Consider the following 15,891-nt stretch of genomic DNA (forward strand, 5'->3'; position numbering starts at 1 on the left):
GCGTTCCAGGGTGGGCCTGTGGAGAGCGTGCTGGCCGTTAAGGGAAATTCGAACACGTGTCGCAAACCCTTTCCCTCGGTCGGCAGGGCGCGAACGTTGCAGCAACGGGCTGAAGTGGGCAAAGAGAAAATGGACTCGAGTGTAAAGTTACCTCGAATCTACAGTTACGGGCATTGTTGCGGCGGTTCTTGCCTCTGAAGTGGCTGCTTGAATTACGGCCCTGAAGACCTGCTCAATGGAACGCGGCCGGTCCTCGCGCTGCACTAATGCATCTCGTCGCGATATAAACATTTCACGCGCATTAACGATCGATAGTTTTAATCGCCGCGCTTTGCAACCTTATGGCTCGCTTCACAAAGGACTCCCCCGGCACTTCGGTCGGGGCTCGCGGAAATCCATTCTGTCGAGAATGCGAAATGCAAGTGCACACTTTCAGAACCGTTCCGAGTTCCCTCCTCCACGAATCTGGAAATTAATCGATCCAACCTGCGAACCGTTCGGATAGTCGAGTCTCCGCGACCTCAGCTGGTAATTATCATCCAAGTTCTGTCGTGTTTGGTGTCGTTTGAATCAGAAAACATTTCTATAAAATAGTTACTAAAAAGCTAAACATTTTGTCCTGGTATCTACGGCCAGTGTTTGTGCACGACATAAGCGGCATTTAGGCTCTCGCATATATCGAGACGGTTCTCGTTTAGTATCAAGGCTCAATCGATCAAGCCGACAGCAGCTGTAAGAACCAAGCTGCTCGAACTTCACGCGAGGGAATCATAACAATTATGGCGTACACCGCCGGAAGGAAGCGTCGCGCTAATTTCTTTGTTTCTCGAAGCGTCGTAAAGAGCGATGGGAGGGGAGAGAGTAAGGGTCAAGGCGAGATAAAGCGAAATTGATGGCAGACCTAAATCCTCGTATGGATCTCGGGCCCTGCCTGGCGGGCCGTGCGAGAAAAAGGGTTGTTGAATCGCGTGTCCGTGGGTCGGAGTTGCTTCGAGGATCGTTAATTTGAATTATTATTGAGCTCGGACGCGCGATACAACCGGCCCACGGAAATTATCGCGAGGAAACGCGCAAGACCGAGCTCTCGTAATAGAATCGAGGGACGAGTTACCCCGGCTCGAGATACGCTTTTTGATGATTGCCACGGGGCCAGAATCGAAGATTAACCGCGTCTGCGATGCGCACATGGCTCCCGGCTTCCACAGAATCCCTGCCTGATAAAAATGAGTACTCCTTAACCCTTGGAAGGCAGACGGCTTTGAGGACCTCATGGGCGGGGACGCGAAGTGGTCCGGAATCTCCAGCTCGAGGAAAAGTGTAGGGAACGCGAATGCGAGAACTTCAATTTACATGAAAATTGGTACACTGGGCTCCAAAGTAAGACTGCAATGGCCGATTCAGGGCTACACGATAACTTCTGTTCGATAACGAAACATTAAAAGGTACTTTTTGTACCGCGACACACTCAATAATTGCAATCAATGCGAACTTGCAGAAAATTTCTGTTAACTATACTTCAATTTCAATACCAACACCTATATCATTCTTTCACAGAATTTCCGCGGACACGTAACTATCCTTTATGTTCATGTTGCGGATTAAAGATCACAAATTAGCAAATCATCAACTGGTTTTAATATTCTGTATGAATTACGTGGAAAATATAGATACACACAAACACCTTATACTATTTTCGTATCCGTCGACTGTTTTTAATATTGCAATTAAATTCTATTAACACGTTGAACGCCACGTCAGCCATTTGTGGCTGACGGAATTATTTGTGCAGGTTTTAAAACGAATTTTTACGTTGATATACTCATTGTACTAAACTTAATTAGGATCTGTAACATGCGAGAAAGTTGGAGGATTACTCAGTATCGTACATTTAATTTTTTGCAATTTTTATTTCATTAAATAACTTACTTTGATTTTATGGAATTTTTGGGGTTTCTAGTTTGGCAGTCAAAGTGTCAACCGTTTGCACTCGAAGCTATTTGAACTCCGAAACGAAACATTTCTTCCGACCCAGAATATTTTTCTTCTATACATTTCTTTTTCATGTTATACGTACGAAAATGGTGCAATTTACTACGTACAATACTGAAATGTTTAGTAATTTATTAAATACAAACAAACTTTAATAATGTAAAAAATATTTTGAATAATAATACAGCAATTTTTAGTGGTGCATTTGAATGTCACCACTCGAGTGCGAAGGGTTAATCCTTTTGGTTTTGCTTCGGATGAAATAATACGAGAACGTAGAAATTTATAGGCAGATCGTTGAGAGAACGGATGGAGCGTTCGAAACGAAACGGGCGGGTCCAATTAGACCCAGGCACCGTCATTCACAGATCGAACGGTGTGAAAGGTACGAGACTGCACGAAGATCGGCGTGTTGTCGACCCGAATCAACTTTCCAAGGCGTCCTCCATGCGTGGCGACGCATTAAATTAGTTGCCGGACCATTCCATTAAAAAGGACCCCTGCGGACTCGGTTACACCCGTTCGAAGCTGGCGGGACAAACTGTTCGCGGTTGCACAATCATCCCACGATTTTGTATTTTATCGTTCGGAGACCGGTTTCCTTTCAGCTAGTCGATTGGTCGAATTAGCGAGAGCCGTTGATCAAACGATGATGAACAGCGTGCCGGGGTCGCTTGCACAATGAGATACAAGCTCGTAATATTCGATAATTTACAAGTCGCAACGTGTGTAAGTTGCCACGGTTTTCTCGCACAAATGGCTCCGCGATTTCACAACTCGCGGCCGTTTGCTCCGATATTATTGGTATATCTTACACGTGCTTGCTGCACAATGGACGTTGCTTTATAAACGACGAGCAATCGTTTGAAAAGTTTCCGAGGCAAATAATAACTTGTACATAAATGAATATTCAACCCTCGGACGACAGATGATTCGTGGTAAAGTGAATTTAAATGGACCGTTTATAACTAGACTGTGGATCTCTATGCAAAATAAAAATATATTTACATTGATTGCAAGACACAGGAGCGAAATAATTTCTTCTTTTGATTATTTTATTAAGCTAAAACCAATACGCTGCTGCCCTGAAATATTTTTAATATGTCCACTGCTTTAAATTGTGCTTATTTTTGTCATAAATGCATAAAATCCGCAGGCTATTTATAACTTTGGGTCAAGATGGACCCAACTCCCGTTGTCGAGGAGGGTGCATGTTTTTAAATGTCCCGTCTCGAGAACGATAAACCTTTTGCTTCACCGAGCACATGAAAAATAAATTTGTTATTCTCAAGTTATTGATTGATGCAATTTTTATTTCTCGCAAACTAGTGGTTTCTAACTCGCAAGATTTATTTGATTTGCCCGTTTGATCGGAATGCATGCTGCGAGGTAGTTTACCAGAACATATTCGTATTTCAATGCGGTTTCGGGGTGTGGATAATCGACGTCGAATTGCCCAAAACATATTGATTTTCAAAAGCACTCGGTCAGCTGCAGAAGCGAAACGTTTCTATATTCTATGCAAGGGGTATTTCGCTCTCCCCCAATATTTGGTCCACGAATACGTGGTCCCTTAATTGCATTGCTCCGAGCAAACCGCCTTGGAGGTGGAGCACGCGTCGGTATACGCAGGGTTAATAATCATGCAACTCTCTCGCATAGTTCCCTTGGTCTCAAGTATGTACAGTAGTACTCCGTTTATGCCGAGCCTGTAGAACAGACATTCTGCCATCGAATAATTATCACTTTCGAACGCATTAACGTACTGGCAAACGGAGAGTGGTATCGTGCTTCACGCGGATTCAACCTTAGGGAATCTGTTGCGTTTATGAAATCTTGCAACTCGCAGACACGCATACACATATGCAAGACATTAGACGCACATAGACTGATAAAAGCAGGACTGTAGTTTGCTTCTGTTTCCACGTGTAAAATTATATTCTATTTCATAACTGGTCGCCACCATTTGCCAACATCAGAATTTAATATTGCCGGTGTATTGTTCGCAATCTACTAAAATTCTTGAGCAGAATGATGCAGACAATTTATATAAAGATCCGTTGCCGTTCAGAATATACATACGCGTACGATTCAACGACATTAGAACTACGTGAACCGCGACTCAAGTGTCTCGGTTATCTACACCGCTAGACCCAGATAGACGCGAGTTCCGCCGTGCTCAAAGAATTCATAGCAGCAAAACAAAGGCGGATGTGAAACGTTTATTAGACGTTTAACGTATGGCTGCCGTGCGCGCAAATGCGCCGCACCACGGGTACAGAGCAGCTATTCCAACGCGGACGTACTCGAATTGCAGCGTAGAATAAAAGGATATAGAACACGAGACAATGGGCAACCATCGACATAACAGACACACTTTGCTCCGGCAGAGTTATGATACAACCTGAAATTTTAACGGCTGACTAAAGTCGTCGTCAGCGTACACACCGGGCGACGTTGGACGGCTATAGTGAACGAAATGTCCGATTTGTAACTGTAACGTCAAAGAAAACTCAGAAAGTAAAGTACCTCAAAATGATGTACAACAAACCTGTCAAAACGCTTCGCATATAGAAGCCAGGAATCTATAATAAGGTTAACAATGTTCACTCGTGTAAAATACACATGCGCGCAGAAATGAACCTCCAACAGGTTTCAGAGATAAAAAAGGAGAGGAGGATTCACATTTCGCATGCAACGGGCCAGGGTTGTAGGAGGAAGCGAAAATCCGCGTACCATGCCCTCGTCGATGGAGGCGTCTTCGTCGAAGTAGCACTCGTCAGGCTCGTCTGGTGTCAAAGCGGTAGGAGTTTCCGGTGCCTCCTCCTTGATATCCTGCCTCCTGATCCAGTCCATCGTTGTAGCGGGTTCTAGCCTCGGGCGAGCGGCAAGATAATGCGTGGCCTGTAGCGTCTTCCTGTTCGGCTTGACGGGATCACATGTCTCGTTGTTCGGCCGGCGACGAGCAACGAAAAACCGCGGGCGCAGAAAAGAGAAAGAGAAGCGGCTGGCGGCCTCGTCACGCTGAAATCCGCACGGGTGCTTTCCTTATCGTCTATCACGCTCCGGCTACGTGGAGAGCAGTGGGGCGCGCGAGACCGCGGCTGACATTTGCGAAATGTCAGAGCTTTTTCCGGGCCGGTAGTGGTAATATCTGGCTAACGAGACGACGCCGACGGGTTTCTCTCCGCGGAGATCCTCCGGCCCGATACGTAACGTAGTGCACGGCGACCTGGCGCTCGGACGTGCACGTGCACCGTACGTGGTCCGAGATAAGGGCGGAAAAGGGGTGAAGGTGAACTTGTCGGCTGCGTGCCACTGATCAATGGGGCCTGGAACGATCCGAGGTGGCGTCGGATCAAAGTTTCAGCCCGGTCGTTGCGCGATTCCACCGATGACCTTACCGATCGGGAACACGTTGATGGAACGCGAGCCACCGGGGGTGGCGCGTTTGGTCAACCGTTTTTTTTTTTTTTCCCCACTGTGCGTATATCGCCTCGCTCAGGAGGGAACTTATATTCCGAACACCGACACCACTCCGATCGAGAGGAAAACTCACACGCGACACGCTCCGATATCCAAAGGAGAGCACATCGTTAAAAGCGTACCGGCGAGATGATTGCGAGCGAGAGTGGAACGCGCGCGCAGTCCCGCATGTGCACACGAACGAACAAACGAGCGAACGAGTGAACGAGCGAACGAGCGAGCGAGCGAGCGAGCCACGGCGGCAGTGCAGCTGCAACTGTGTGTACAGGCCGGGAATGCTGGAGGTGGTATGGAGGCGGCTCGGTGGGCGCACTCTGTCTCGTCTCTGCCGACTCTCTCCCTCTCTTTTCGTACGGTCGCACTTTCTCCCTCGCTCACCCACAAGCTCCGACTCTCGGTCACCGTCGCTCTTTCTCTCTCTCTCTCTCTCTCGCTCTCTCTCGGTCTCTCCCCTCCCCCTCGTTTCTCTCTCGCGCCCGACGGTTCCTCCTTTCGTCTCGCTCGTGCTCCCTCGACGGGCACACACAGTATTCCCAACCCTGTCTAACGATTCGTCACTCGTTACGTTTATCTTTCTCTCGTTAAGGTTCGCCTCTCCCTCTTCGCGGTTTCCTCTTTCCCTCTAATTTCTTCCCTCTCCCGTTTCCTTTTTACGGCTCTCCTCGCGCGGCTCTAACACCCTCTCTCTTCCCCACACGTGAGTCTCCACTGTGGGCCCTATCGCGCCATCTTTCTCTTTCCCTTTGTTGCCCCCCACTCTCTCTCTCTCTCTTTCTCCTTCTATCTCGTCTCTTCACCGTCCCGCCCCGCGTTCCCGTTCGTCTTTCTTTCACTCGGATCCGCTTTCCTCCTCTTCACTGTCCTCTCCGGATCCCCGTATAGCTTCCTCCGTCTCTCTAGCCCGGCTCTATTCCTTCCGTCCATTCTTCCGTGCTTCTGCTTGACCTCTCTGTTCATCCCACTCGGGTGTTTCCCGTCTTCCTTCGACCATTCCGCCTCTCTCTTTCTACGCTGAAAGGCGGCCGGAAAACGGCGAGTATCTACCATGGCTGAACAGAGCCGGTAAAGAGAGAGAGATAGAGAGAGAGAGAGAGAGAGGAGAGAAGAGCGACAGAGAGAGGAAGCGTAACGAGGGTAGCCAGAAATGACGGCACTCTCTTCCTCCAGCAGCGTGCCCGTCTCTTTTCAGGAACAGCATCCCTATTCCATTTCTCTCCCTTCTTCCCTTGCCCTTCGTCCTCCCCCACCGAACACAGCCGGCGTCTTTGTCCCACACGGAGTTTCCTCCCTCTCCTAGGTTCCATGACCCCTTCCCTTTCGCGTGGACTCGCTGCGAGTTCAGGGACGATCCGTTTTCAGTCGAGACCCTGGATCTAACGCCCCGAGGGATCCCAGAAATAGCGACTTTCTCGTGACGGGGATTTCGTCTTTTCACGTTTACGGCGGAGCGCCGATACGCGCGTACGTCTTTCCGAAAACAAATTGCCGATAAGGACCCACCCGAAAATATTCCTAGCATGATCAGCTCGATGCACGCCGGACACCGCGGAGCAGAAGACGGAGAACGTCGTTTCGTTGTTCACGTGCACGGTTTTATTTTATGGTGGACGGACGTCGCTACGAGGAATCCAATTAAAGCCGTAGGGGTAGGTTTATGGGGGTAGGAAAGCGAGCGCACGGTGCACGTCGCGTTTGAAAATCGATAATTCGGACCTCCATGGAAATTTGCGAGACATTACGTAAATCGCGTCGCGTCGCCTCGCGGCGAATCACGTGCCGTTTGCGTCCAACCGCAAAGTTACATCCCTGAGCTAGGCCCGGTCGAGGGACAAAGAGAGACGAAGAAAATGGCAAGTATGTCACGATAAGAACGACGAGGAGAAGAAGAACGGACCCGGTGTTAGGGCACGGACACTTCAACGAGCGAAATACCTTAGAAGAAGATGGGCATAATTCGCGAGACGAAGAAGAATGAACCGCAGTGTCGTCACTAGTACTCGGAGGCTGCGGTATTCGGCGTTATTCAATTTCGAGTGGCAACCGTTGATGGCGCTGGTCCCCCCAAGTCGACCGCGTTTTAGCTCATTTACTATTTTCCTGATGAGAAAGCAGAAAAATCGGCTCTTCAAGCGTACCGATTTGATTCTAAAAATTAGTTTTTGTCTTGCTCCAAATCTTCAATTTTAACTCTCACACGTTCTCCAAAAATTGTTATACGAAAGATCCGTCTGAGATTTACTAACATTTTATATTGAGAATAAAACTAGAAAAATAAAGAATAAAACTAGAAAATAAAAGTAGTGATAGCAAGGATCTTACAGTCTCCAGAACAGAAAATTGGTGAATTTTTACCTGGGGATTGTATGAGGGTTAAATATACTTATTGCTTATCGTTACAAAATAAATAAACAAAGAACGTGCATTACAAACTTTGTTATTATTTTTATATAATTTTACTTAGTGAAGGAATGTCATACTGTCTCAGGAAGATGTTTGACAATTTCAATTTCATTATTTCCCATTACTCCTCTACGATACCACAAAAGTATAATTGGTTACAGGATAATGACAAATGATCCTCGCACACGACAGAGTAGATTTAGCCAATTGCTCCGACTTCCGGGATTTTCTATGACACGTAATAAAAATTTAGGGATACGCACTATTTCTTGCGACACGTCAACCCCTCAACGAAATATGACGTCACTAACACGTCATGCGTTTCCCATAGCAAATGGTAGAATGACGTGCCGGATACCATTTCGTGGAAAGTAATCAATTAACCACCATAAACCTAAATTTCATCCGATCTAATTAGAAAAAATTTAGCATAAGAGAGTGTTCCACGGACATGTCTAATCTTTTAGATTATTTCTGATAAACCCTTATCATTGAAATAACATTAAAAATTCGAAAAACATTATTTAGTTACAAGAAGAAAATTTTCATCGATCTCAAAGATTTAGCTTCAAAAACATAGAAAAAAGATTAATAAAATCATCAAGAACGTCTGCCTTAGGTGGGTTGAACATTTCTTTTCAGAAGCATCTATTATTATTAATTTTCTGGGATTTTAAGAAAAATTCGTGAAAATCTAATGGTGCCATATACTGTGAATACTTTTGTCTCCCGTTGTGCAAAGTGCAACAGTGTGGTTCCAGGGTTGATAGTAAAGCGATATCAGCTAGAGCCAAAGTTGAGTAGCAAAGATGCACTCGTCCCAGGTGCATCGAGGTGTGCAGCCCCAGCAGTGGTCACGGCACTGGGTTGATCCGCGAGAGAAAGGGAGAAAACGCAGGGAGAGACACGTGATGCTGGAACGTGTGTTAGTCATGGGTTGCCCATGGCAACCCACGCGGCTAATGTACGCGGGCACGGGCTCTGCTCGTTCAGGACAACGCTATAGGGGAGAGAGAGCGTACGTAACTCCGTAGGTTGTACTACGCGTATCACTACGACCGTGCAGAATGGAAAATGAGAGGTCAGGTTCGTGTGCGTCCACACACGTGGCCGAGTTAATTGATTTCGCTTCCGTTTGTTGCCACGATGTTGCTGTTCGATCGGGCCTCGCCTCCAAACCGCGTTATCACCGGCGACATTGCGCCTGTCGAATTGCAGATTTTTCGAGAAGAATGCCAGCCACGCCGACCAATCCGCGGACGAAACACCCCTTTTCCCGAAATGCTGGCAAAATTCCATTTTCGAAGTGCATGCACAGCTCCAGAAAACTGCTACACACTAGTATCTCCGTAACTGTCGTATCGTCGGTTCTACGGAGCGACAGTTATACTAGAGGTGCTGTCGAATTGCAGATTTTTCGAGAGGGAACACCCCTTTTCCCGAAATGCTGGCGAAAATTAAATTTTCGAAGTGCATGCACAGCTCCAGAAAACTGCTACACACTAGTATCTCCGTAACTGTCGTACCGTCGGTTCTACCGAGCGACAGTTATACTAGAGGTGCTGTCGAATTGCAGATTTTTCGAGAGGGAACACCCCTTTTCCCGAAATGCTGGCGAAAATTAAATTTTCGAAGTGCATGCACAGATCTAGAAAACTGCTACACACTAGTATCTCCGTAACTGTCGTATCGTCGGTTCTACCGAGCGACAGTTATACTAGAGGTGCTGGATTCTTTGTAGTATGCCGAACATAGAGAAGGATAGTGATTGAAAACGAAAGAGGGACTTTCTCTTCCGTTTATTTTACTTTTTTAATAAACGTGCAATATTACTTTCCAGCCTTGAATATATTTGCAAATAATTTCGTCCTTCAAATAATTTTTCTTCTACCAGGGTAGTGATTATATGAAATATTTTTCCATGTGTAACGGACATGTATTGAGCTTTAAATTAAAAACATTCTTCAGTAAAAAGAAATGTTCAAGTAAGTAAAGAAAATTGTGGAAATTCGTTATCAACAACAAAACGTCTTTCTTTGTGTTTATAAATTGGAATATATTCAGCACACTTTCCCCTGTATGTGTAATTATGCAAGAATTGTTGCCTACTTCGTCCTACACCGCAAATTATTACTGTTCCAAGCCATCACCGTTACGTCGTATTATGATGCTAAGAAACTTTCCCACTGCACCGTTTAGGTATTAGATTATGAACACATGAGATGATACACTGTAGATAAGTTACCGACTATAATATCCATTACAATGTGAAATGTGAAAGAAACCATTTTTAAGTTAACGAATAAAAATATATGTTGTTACATGTCGTTAAAAAGTAATTAGTATCAAATAGTTCCCAGTCCGAATTTAATATCCATATCTTGCATAGCACTAAAATTATACTAAAATTTCATTAAACTCTGTGATCCGGAGCACTGTGCGTCGGCGTGTTTACTCGCTCTGCAAACATTTTGATTGCGTTCGATTGATTAAACAATAGGCACACATGTGTGCTTCCCATTATAATTTATGCGATGGTTATGCATAAGCTGCAGGCGTAAAACATACAACTATTTTCACCTTCTTAATTAGACAACGTAAAACTAAATCAATTCTCTAACAAAGATTTGAAATTTATGAATGTAAACGTAATGTGCAATTACGACTTTATAATAATTAAATTGTTTATGTACTCATTCCAATGAAGCCAATAATTAGCTATTTCACATCAATATTGCATGGTTACAATCTCTGTTCAAATATTAAAATGATTAAAATCATTAACTTTGGTTTCCATTTTGCAGTATACGTTCAATAATTAATGCGATTGAATCTCGTACAATTTTCAATAAAATTATCAATAAACTAATTACCCATCCATTGTTCCCAAAATAAGAAGTTAGAAGGAACACGACTCACCTGCAACAGAAAAAAAATACATTAATATGGTGAATTAACCATATTTCAGAGGTAGTAAAAATAGCATTAAATTCTTTTGTACCACTAAACGTTCATATGTTTACAAAATTTATGCAGCTAAAAATATATTTATAACAAAATCATTAACCCTCGGACCGCCGACCATTCTTATAACAACATATATAATTGATGAATTTTAGGACCATTTTCTGGGTCAAAATAAACCCGGACTCCACCGTCGCGTCGGAGTCTTAACAATTACGAAAATACTGCAACGGTATTAATGTCGAAAGAAGAACTCGAAAGAGGAGTATATAATTTTCAATTAAAGAACGTCTGTTAAAATATTTCATACCAAACTGTTTTAAATGCGCAAGGATTGAAAAATATTCCGTACGAAAGAAATAAACTTCCTCCGCGTGCTCTCGGTATTAATGGTTCCGACTGTTTTCTTCGAACCCGTAATTAATTGCGTGGCATTAAATCCGTCCGAATGCTAATCAAACATAATAAAGACGCTGTACAAGCAGCGCGGACCGGCGATCATAACGAATAAAAATGCCGTTGCTCGAATTACGAGCGACGTGCATCGGCATATACCTCGCGGAACCCGTCGAGCCATAATCGATGCCGAGCCACGAATAATTTTCTGCAGCCACAGAATCGAGTTTGCGGCTCGATTGTAGCGCGCGCGCGCCAAGAATTCGACTTGCTGGCAAGGAGGATGCTGTTGCACCGGTTCGCTGCATCCGGGCGCAATCACGCCGCGTGCACCAATTAAGAGCGCTGCGCTCCGTAATCTGAGATACCTCGCCGCATGCAAATATACATTCGACGGTGCACAGTGTGCACTGCACACCACGGCCGGACCTGGACCCGGCCGCGCACGATCGTTATCGCACGATTATCGATCGTTGGTAATGCTGGTTTCCTAAGATCCGTGTCAGGAAGAGTCTCCTGGTAATTTATCCGGCAACGAACGGCTTCGAAAAGACTATCCGCTGTATCCTAATTGCGTAACAGGCTTATCAACCAACTAATAATCTAACACCAACGTACGAGGAACCAGTCTCCTAACGTATTCCAACAATTTCACTTTATTCACCCGGAATCTGCCACCGCGACCTTGCAGGATCAAACGCGCGGTGGCCGATTTTTTCAAAGAGTGTTCGAAAAATCAGTGTGACTTGAACATGTAATTTATTATACACCTGTTAACCGTTAGCACTCGAATGGCGACTGTAAGGCACCACTAAAAATTGCTGTATCATTATTCGAAATATTTTTTACAGTATTAAATTTTACCATTTGCGTATGTATAACAAGGAAAAATATATACAGAAGGGCAATATTCTGGGTCGGAAGAAATGTTTCGCTTTGGAGTTAAAATAGCTTCGGGTGCAAAGGGTTAATCTTCGGGTCATTCTCGTCAAGTGAAGACATAACATCGCCATCGGTCAATATTGAGTTTTTCCAATGAAAATGGCAGCAGATCTGTTATAACGGGATCCGGGACAGTCTTTGAACAAATCAGGAATAATGTTCCGAATTGAAGCTGCATTTCGAAGGGTACGTAGAGACTGTACGAGCCAACTGTGGATAAAAGATTAAGGGATGTTCTCACCGAGCTGAGCGAGAAAGCTTGGAATTTTCGAGCTACCGGAACACGGTCTCGACAGCCACTTTCCCGGAAGCCAGCGGGGCTCTATCGCGCGTCGATCGGGAAAGTCAAATACGCGAAAGCATAATCGAACCGACGAAGGCTCGATGAAGCGGGACCAGTCAAGTTTGAAGCAAACGCGTGGAGCGGAGGCTTGCGAAAGCGGGGTTAGCCAACGCGGCGCGGCGGTGTGCGTCGCACGCGCAAGGAACAACGAACCCATTTCGCATGGTTGCATATTATCCTGGAAACAGCGAGCCGGGCCGGGCCGGGCCGAGCTGCAGCAAGCAGAGGCAGGCCTGACACAGATTCGGGCCGACACGACGTTACGATGTCGAGCGCCTATGAAAGGAAATACGGGCAGGGCAGGGCAGGGCGGGGCAGGGCAGGGCCGGGGCGAAACGGCGAGAGCAATTGTGTATTAAATTGAAACAGGCTACGACGAGGACCGACCGAACGCCAACCGTTCGTTCCCGTGACATTATGCTATCCCGTGGCACGTACTATCGGAGTTCGCGCGCACAGTAGTGCTCACTTTGCGAACTTTGGGGAGCCGGAAGTCAAACTCTTTGCGTTACAGGGCCGCGATTCTCTTCGAGGAATCGACTCGAGCACTGTTCGACGAAGTCGGAGAATACATGCACCGAGCCTAAGCTTACAATAGTATCTCCGTAACTGTCGTTTCGTCGGATCTGACGGGCGACAGTTCTAGCAGAGGTGATGCTACATTCTTTGCAGTGAAAAAGAAAGAGGGACCGAAGTTCGACACTTCTTCTGCCTCTCTTTCTGTTCTCTTTAACGCCTGAAACTTTAACACCAAACCTACCAAGCACAAAACATGTAAGACTGAAACGTCTCATAGAAGGGAGACGATTGAACTTACTTAGACTTTGTATAATTTTCTTTATAATATATGCTCAAGTACAGAAGTCAATTCGCTAGTTTCCTATAAAAACGTTTTTATAGTTTCAATAATTGTGAAATAGAAGACCGGTCATTTTGACCGTGGTCGTTTTAGTGTTAATCGCTTCTTACAGGAATAATTATAATCGGAAGTATATCGTGTTGGATGTTATTTTAATCAGAAAAACGAGAGGAATGCGATGGTGACAGTTTTACAAAAAGAAAATCAAAATTAGAAAATTTTGCATTAGTGTGAGTCTCACCTATACTAAACCCCTCGCTGGCGTGATTACCGCTTGACTGATTCCGAGGGGGATGTCCCCGGTGGTGGGGATAAAATTTCGACAGTTACGGTAGAGACCTGCGCGACAGTTACGGAGATAATACCGTAGTCGATGTAAACATGGTCGAGGAAGTCACTGTCGGTCAAGTAGAGCGGACCCTTTAGTAGTTCAGCAGTTCGAATGGTTATTGGTGGAAGAGTGGGGATGGTTCGTGGAAATTTAAGTGTAACAGATTCAGCAAATTTAAGTGAGCACTACTGTTCCCGGGTGGCGCGTCGATACGCGTAAGTCATGATTGCCGGTGTTCAGGGAACGTCACGCCGCCCATTAAGCCCCACCAACGCGTCCTCGTCGTCGGGACGAGTTGAATGCACCTAGAGAACACATACCCGACCGCAACACACACGTACAGACACACACGAGCGTCGTTTCTCGAACGATCCAGCGGAGAGCCGGCTCGAGATGCGTGGGAGTTTACAAGAAATTCGTGGCCCCGGCCGCGATAGGTGCGAATGGAAACAATGTGTCGAAATCTCGGTGTCTTCTCACGGACGGCGACGCGCGCGACGCTGCGACACCTCTTCCGTGGAGCCAGTGTGTATGTACCGCTTTTCGAACACTAATGCGGTTCCTAGGTTCTCCGTAACCGATACAATGATACGGCTCGCCTGCTGCACCAACAGCCCCGATGATTCTTGCCACGAGTATACCTAAACGCCGTATGACCCGAACGGTAAGAACCACTGGACCGGCACGAATGCTCGCTGGTCCATAATTCAAACCGATGCGTCCCGCGATAGCCTTAGCCTCTGACATCATCGGGATGATAAAGGGGAATTCTATTGTGCGCGCGGAAAAGTTCTGCTTGCTCTGCGAAATTGGAATACTCCCGGAGGCAATCCAGAAATTTGTAAATTCGTTGACGGAATACAGGGTGTCCCAAATTTATTGTACTTCCTTGAAAGGGACGATTCCTGACGCTACTTGAAGTAACTTTTTCCTTTGCGAAAATGCTCTCCGCGGCTTCGTTAAGGAGTTATTAACGAAAAACCCGGACCAATCGGAGCGCGGATACAACCGGCGGATTCTGGATCAGCCAATGCCAACGCCACGCTCGGCGTGCTATAGCAGCGCTCTGATTGGTCCGTGTTTTTCGTTAATAACTGCTTAACAAAACCACGGAGAATATTTTCGCAAAGGAAAAAGTTCTTTCAAATGATCTCAGGAATTATCCCTTTCAAGTACATTTCTGAGATAGTCTGTATATTCGTTATGCATGTCTTGATCAATAAGTTGCGCTTGTTCAACGTTACTATGAAAAATCGGACATTTCATATGCAACAAACCTAATAGAATGAAAAATCGCAGCTTTCGTGCATCGCGATGACGGCCACGACGTCTCGCGGTTTCGTGTCCTTGGCGAAGCTCGAACAACAGGAAAGGGGCGTAGTTAATTTTGAACGGTGCGCGACTGTCTCACCGACGAAAAAGGCCGGCCAGATATTCGGACCTTTGAAGTGGTCCGCTGATGCAAGAGGCAAGAGTTCATCTCGGAAGATTTACATCTCTCGCAAGCAGAAAGAGGAAAGGTATGAAGCAACGGGAATGGTGAAGGGGAAGTGGGCACAGAAATAATCGCCGCACGAACTTACTGGGGCCAAAAGGGTCCCTGGGAAGCGAGGACTATCCCACGACAGGACCTCACCGTCCTTTCAGGATTTCCTTATACATACTGCCCGCGAAAAGAACAATGCGGAATGCAAGAACGGCTAAACGTAATTCCCTGCCGTGTGCATGTCTCGTTTGCTACAACAATAACTAGCCGCCTATGAATTATTGGCGCAGATCGAACGGTGCTTAGTTCGTGTTAATGAATCAGAATATTACAGCAATTTTTCTTACAGCTTCATATTCTATTAGTTCAATTTCAAATATAACTATGAAACTATGGGTCAAACTTGTCCGTGATCTTTTCTTTCACAATCACGGAAACTTGAAAAAGTATTTCCAAGAGAATTTCATGGATGCCTATATTTAAACTGCGATAATTAAAAACAAAATTATTCATTTCATTCCAAGATTCCTTTTCGTGGTGTAGCGGTCATACCTTCTAACGCTTGTAAAAATTTTGAAAATTTTGTTTCATGATTGGAACCACCACAGATTTAAAAATTGAAGCTTTCTCTTTATTTTTATGTTCATGTTATTGTTGCAACAAACGAGCCAATCGTGATACTCGACAAACAACAA

The 15,891-nt window shown here is 45.5% G+C and overlaps 1 protein-coding gene across 5 annotated transcripts in view; it reads right to left on the minus strand.

Annotated features, from left to right (window-relative positions):
• Positions 1-15,891, minus strand: part of LOC143355243 (uncharacterized) — a 202,465-nt gene that overhangs the window by 98,166 nt on the left and 88,408 nt on the right. The window contains exon 1 of one of the 5 annotated variants that reach the window (XM_076789906.1): positions 4,726-4,919. The exons of the other annotated variants lie outside the window; for them this stretch is intronic. Coding sequence (XP_076646021.1) covers positions 4,726-4,845 — 120 coding nt within the window. The 5' untranslated portion in view covers positions 4,846-4,919. Of the gene's footprint in view, positions 1-4,725; positions 4,920-15,891 lie in introns of those variants that run through there. 5 annotated transcript variants of the gene reach the window in all.

The sequence above is a fragment of the Halictus rubicundus genome, chromosome 6, assembly GCF_050948215.1.
Source record: "Halictus rubicundus isolate RS-2024b chromosome 6, iyHalRubi1_principal, whole genome shotgun sequence".
Taxonomy (NCBI): Eukaryota; Metazoa; Arthropoda; class Insecta; order Hymenoptera; family Halictidae; genus Halictus; species Halictus rubicundus.